This window comes from Strigops habroptila, chromosome Z (genome assembly GCF_004027225.2).
Source record: "Strigops habroptila isolate Jane chromosome Z, bStrHab1.2.pri, whole genome shotgun sequence".
Lineage (NCBI taxonomy): Eukaryota > Metazoa > Chordata > Aves > Psittaciformes > Psittacidae > Strigops > Strigops habroptila.
Genome location: NC_044302.2, coordinates 19,050,146 through 19,056,311, shown reverse-complemented (window position 1 = coordinate 19,056,311; position 6,166 = coordinate 19,050,146). Strand labels below are relative to the sequence as shown.

The window sequence follows — 6,166 nt, the reverse complement described above, 5'->3', positions numbered from 1 at the left end:
ATTCCAAAAAGCATTCCAACCAGCAAGGCCCCAGAGGTAGCCCCACAGTGAGCACATCCATGCTAGAGGGCTAGTAAAAAAATATCTTTGCATTCCCATTCACATTTCTAATAACCAGAGTACATGTAGGCTGCAGGGAGGACAAGTTACTGTTCTCCCCATATGCATGGATCACACTTGGGCAGGTATTGTTTCTGCAGCATCAGTATGAAGAACAAAATATAACTGACTTTTTGTTTGCTTGCTGTAACCTTGTGGCAGAAAAAACCCCCACAGTTGCTTCACTGAGTTCCATAGGATTAGTAGTGAAACATTTTCACTAAGCAAATACTTCAAATAGAGAACAGCTTTGGTTAGTATTGACCAAGTATCATACATATTCACTACATTCAAATTAAAAAAAAAAAAAAAGAGTAAGATTTCTGAAGAGTGAGGCTAAATATCCTCTAACCCAATTGTGGTCTCAATTGCCACCCTACGCAAGAATGCAGAAGTGCAATGGCTGATCGTTAAATAGTGCAGAAGCCAAAATATTTTTTTTTCTGGGGGGGTGGGAAATCTGCCACCTTCTGTTTATGAAAGGTACAGCAAAAAGAGAAGCAGAGGAGAAACTCGTACAGATGAGTTACCAGTGTGGTTTGTTCTTTAAAACTGACGTGAATAGAATAATTTCTAGAAGGAAAACACTGCTCACTGAAGTAATTACTTCAAAAGCAGTACTGAGAAGGGAACATACATGGTAAATGCAGTTATCCTGTAGAACTGATTAGGATGAGTGATCAAAGTAGGGTAATAAGTAATGTATTAGTTGTAATAGAGAGAAGAGGAATGAAAGCATGTAACAAAGTCATTAAACCAAAACATTCTGACATGCTCACACACCTATGCACAGTTGCAACTTATCTTTAATTCTTTTTGAACCTGATCAAGGGTGTCCAACATGTTTCTAGCCATTTGCCTTAATTTACAGCCCTGCTATATTTAGCCCTGAATGCTCATTCCAATAGAGTGACAACTCACTCTCTTTTTCACATGCTCTGTTTGGCCTAGCTATGGCCATCCATAATTACAGCACAGATGAACTGAGAATGACTTTTTCTCTCTTATTCGATGATGGCTCCAAATAGTGCTGACAGAAACAAGATAACCAGATAGCACTTGTAATAGGAAAATGGCCACTTCTGAAATTTCTGATTAATACTGCAAATTCTTTTGCTGCTTCAGAGGAAAATTATAGCACTAAAGTTACATCAAATATAAGTATCTTTAACTGCATTTACTACAACATACAAAATTAACAAAACCCCCAAATTTTCTTCTTCTTGGACCATACAGATTTACAATAAATTACTCTGATCTAAACAGAAGACATTTTAAAGATGAATACATATCTATTTAATTTCATAAATCTGAATATTACCTGGTGAGATATTGCTCTTCCATTGTAAAAGAATGTTCTAACACTAGCACTATCACTTGAGGAAGAAGATTCAAATTTTGAAACAGGAAGACTATACCTTCAAAAGAACTATACTTTGTATGTTCTTTATACAAAATACTTTAGAGATCATGGCATGATATCCCTGACATTTTGTTTTCAGACCAGAACTGAAAATCTGAGGATCCCTCAACCTCCTGAGGCAAACTACACCATCCTCTCAATAAACCATTAACCACTGAAGTCCCTGAATTCTCTTTATCCATTAAGACATTCTTTTGGAGATTCAAAACTCTAATTTCAACCAGACAAGCTCAGCTACAGTGCCATGAAATCAGACGGGGTCTGTATCTTCTCTTGGCATAGAGCACATACTTATAGTTTACTTTCATAGGAAATTATCATGATGGCAAATTACAAAGAGAACATGTGCCTTTGATTAAGACTACCAGTATCACCAACAGCTAAATATTAAAGCAAATTAGGTCACATTTCAGCAATAAAATGTAAGACCATATCTTGATGCCCATTATTGCAAATAATATACATGTAGACATTTACTAGGAGTTCAAAGGAACAAAAGAGCTCAAAGCACCTTCATTCGACAAATTCATGGCTACCAGGCTTGCCTCCGATTTGTTACTCGAAAGGCAGAACTGTAATACCCAACACCAGGAAAGAACAGTTAATTCTACTGCAATATTTCTGGAGGGTAAAATGTAGTAGAAGTTATGAAAGAAGGTTATTTTCAGGCTTAGAGTTATCTTAGAGTCCTTCTCCCTGCAGGATGTTTTTCTTGATATATGATGGCTGTAAATAAAGCTTCCAAGACATGCATGAAACCCACTTGACAAAACCATATCTACGTGACTACCAATATTTTCCTACATTAATTTTGCTGATAACTACATAGTTCCACAATGAATCCATCTACTTATGGATGACGTACTCATATATATCTTATCAAGACACCACAGACAATTTAAAAATAAAAAACAAGTAATAAAGACAAAATTGCTTTGAAAATATCCAGTATTTTTTAAAAATTTATTATTTAGGATAATCTTCTCAATGTTCTTTAAAATCAAGCTGCTAATTTATCGCGTCTGAAAGGCACCATAGGGACTATGAGTGGTGAGCAGTAAACATCTCATTGGCATTTTTCACAACTGGGGAATTTATCTGTCTCCAAGAGAATCCAAATGAAATGTGAAGAGCAAGATACACAAACAGGAGCTAATTTGAAGCTGCCCAGGTGTGAAACCTCTAATTTTCATGCTATCGTGGCATCTTAGACACAATCCTGTCAGAAGTTTCTTCAATAAAATTAGCTTTTTTATGGGAAGGCTCAGCAAGATCTTCTCCATGGTCTCTGTTATTCAAGTGCTCCTGGTCTTCCCTCTTGCGTTTGTTAATCAGGTGATTTTCTCCCTCACACAGCCTTCCCTCTGGGACACCCAATGTTCTCAGACAGACAATAGCTGCAGCCTGTTCTGCTAGTTTCTTTGACTTGTCCCTGAAGAGCAAAGCAGACAGAGCACAGGTAAAAGCAGAAACTGAAGTCACTACACTGCCAAGAGACAATCCATTATCTGTCTCTGATGCAACATTGTGAAACAAACAGCATCTGCAGTCATGTCATAGCAGAACAACAAAACTGGTTAGTTCCAGAAATTATTTGAGTCTTGCTAGGTGTCAATGTTGATGCACCACTCCTGATGTAATACTACTAGAAAACCTGTTTCTATCTTATCTTGTGTCTCAAACTCTCATTTCAAAGGTATGAAGTCAACGTGTGTTTGGCCCAAGTGGTCGCAATCCTCAGAAAGTTAACTTTTACAAATAAGATCACTATACAAATAACTGAGTTGGGAAAGATCAATTTTCTTGAAATATGCTCAGGTCCAAATATAATCTCTGATAGGTCTACAAGTTCACTGACGCTGACACAAGCAGGAACTGTTCCATAATAATAAAAATTCTGTCATTTCTGAGAGGGACTGCAGATTACACATAAGTGAAATTCAGTATTTGAAAAACATTTCCTTCTCAAAGTTTTGTACCAGATGAGCTTCCTAAAGTCTCTGAATCGGAATGCTACAAGCACCAGTAACTCTTGTGTGCATTTGTCTTCTTTAAAATGTTCAATGCTCAGCTCTAGTTTTGAAGTTAAATCAAGATAACTCAGATGGCAAATGCCTGAAGTCAATTCCAGTGTTAATAGACGACTGCATAAAATACCATCACAACTTCGGGGCAGCCCTGGTTGAAACTATTGATTAACTGTGATCTCTGAGAAGCCACTAAACTGCCCTCCACTTCACTGCCTATAGACACTTGTTGTCTGGCTTGTTATTGAGACTGGAACTGCTGTAGTGGCTGAAGACATTACCTCCTCCAATGTTCCCTTCTGCCTCCCTTGGTTTAGTTTCTGACCTCTTCACAGACACAACTGAGCCGCGCCACCTATTTGCTCCCCTTCCAATACAATTTGTGGATTAATGTACTAAATGAATTAAAATCTGTAATGGTTTACTTGATTATGCTAAAGCTTACTTCCTCTTGTCACAGAAAATTCTCAGAAATTTTTAATCCTTTCTCTCGCCCAGAGGCAGCTTTAGAAGGTAGCTTTTAGCTGTCTTCCATCAAAGTCGAGTGGGATAAACTTGAGTACTTGAGTACCTTTGCATTGCAAGTTTTAAGCAACATTTCAGAAACAGTTACAACAGAGCTGAAAAAAACATTAAGAATCGCTTACCACAGAGTTGATCTGTACTTTTGCTCAGCTACTGTCACTACTGAACAGAATAATCTATCCAGAGGTCTTTGAACCTGGAATGAAAAAAAGAATTAAAAGGGAGGGGCTGTCAAAAAGTAGCTATGTCACTTACAGAGCAAACAACATTGTCAAAGTCCCTTATTATTCTTGTCTTTACACCACAATCAAGTAATACCTTTAAAAATACTGTAAATCACACCACAAGTTTAAACTTGCATATTTAAGATTAAAAAATAAAAAGAAATTGGCAAAACTGCAAATATTTTTGCTTAAAAAAAAAAATCAAATAATATCCCATCTAACAAAACAGTTGCTCCTGTCCCGTACAGTTCCTACCTGTAACAGCATGCAACAACAGAGAAAACATTCTGAATCCAAATGCTTTCTTCACAGAGGAAGTCAGTCAGTCATGGACTCCCATCTAATGACCTGTAGTTACAGCAATTTCTTTCACACATAAATTAAAACCAGACTGAAGGTCTGACTTTTAGATTTTTATTTTCTAATGAAATAAGCTGTTATTTCCATACGTATGTGTATTACCATTCTGAAGCTGCTTACTCAAGAGCTATGCCAGAATGGAAAGCAGAATTTCTCACTACCTTGAGTTCTAAAATACTTAATTTCATAGACAAGGCAGAGGAAAGGGTCTGAAAGGGTTTCTTCATTAACTCACAGTTTCATAAACAGGCTGAGGATGCTTTTCTTTCCTACACCATTGCAGAAGATACATTTTTGGAGTAATCTGTGGTGGATATTCTCGCCTGGACAGAAAAATTTGTGGTCAACAACTGTGCAGAGTTCTATTTTAAAACAAATCGTGCTGCTTATTTTATTACCAGTTATTCTTTGTGGTTTAATTTTACAGCTCAAACTATGAGAGAAAAGTTGCTTTCTTATAAGTCTATTAGATAAATAATATGTCTAAAATAACATCTAAAATAAAATCTAAACTTTTCTATTAATTCTTCCCAAATATTCACATCCTGTAGTAACAAAACTAGAGAAAACATATATACCAGAAAGGAGATTCTAACTAAACATATGTCAGAGAATAAAGATACAGTTTTACACTGCTTATTATAAGCAGCAATATAAGAAAGAAGGGAAGCTGCTTCTGTTACGACAGCAGATTCATCAAATAAAGTAAGTTAGGAAAGGTAGGCATTGATTCAGATACTGACATGGAATTACAGCCTCTTGTACTTGGCAGAAAAAAAATACTGTAAACCCACTGTATTCAGGGAGTCAGGTAATATAGCCTGTAAATATTAAAGCATTATCACTGAATTTGAGGAGCATCTTACATCATACTCTACTTGAGCTGTTTGACAGACTTCATAGCAAACATAACAAAAATAGCAAATACAGGTATAACATGTAAAGTAACAGCAATTCTATAGGCTTCAGAGATTATAATCCAAGGTTACTTAAAGTAATATCATTTATAACATCACAAATTAGTTTTTCAATGAATGCCTTATGAGCAGAACATGTTTATAAGACTGCAGATGAGCACATATGTTATTTGCTTAGAAAAGAGTATTCTTAAATTTGTGCAGAACTTTTTCTAGAACAAGTATTGTGTTTTAGTCAAATTTCACTAAATATAATAACTGAGGTGTATATCTTTGTATACTCACATTCTTCTACATACAGATGTTTGAATTATTTTCTTTTTTAATCACTCAGCATTTTTAATAAGTTAACTGAGAGAATTAAGCAGTTTCAGGAAGCCTGGAACTAAAGAACATGTTACAACATTCGAATAGCACAGGAAGAATGGTGATGCTAGTGGTTATGTAACGATGACATAAATTGCTTCATAAAAATTTGCTCAGTAAGCTCTGGTATGCAAATTGTTATTTAACCAAAAAAGCTATAAGGCACTGAAATTTAGTTTTTATTTACACATGCAAGATAGTGAAAAATTTAATTTGCATGCTTAC

At 35.8% G+C, this 6,166-nt stretch overlaps 1 protein-coding gene across 3 annotated transcripts in view; it reads right to left on the bottom strand.

The window, feature by feature from the left end:
• Positions 1-2,466: 2,466 nt before the first annotated feature.
• Positions 2,467-6,166, bottom strand: part of DUS2 (dihydrouridine synthase 2) — a 27,296-nt gene continuing 23,596 nt past the window's right edge. For all 3 annotated transcript variants that reach the window (XM_030470992.1, XM_030470994.1, XM_030470993.1), the window contains 3 exons: positions 4,894-4,981; positions 4,197-4,270; positions 2,467-2,954 (listed from right to left, as the gene is read on the bottom strand). In XM_030470992.1, the coding sequence (XP_030326852.1) occupies positions 2,717-2,954; positions 4,197-4,270; positions 4,894-4,981 (400 nt within the window). In that variant the 3' untranslated portion in view covers positions 2,467-2,716. The remainder of the gene's footprint in view (positions 2,955-4,196; positions 4,271-4,893; positions 4,982-6,166) is intronic.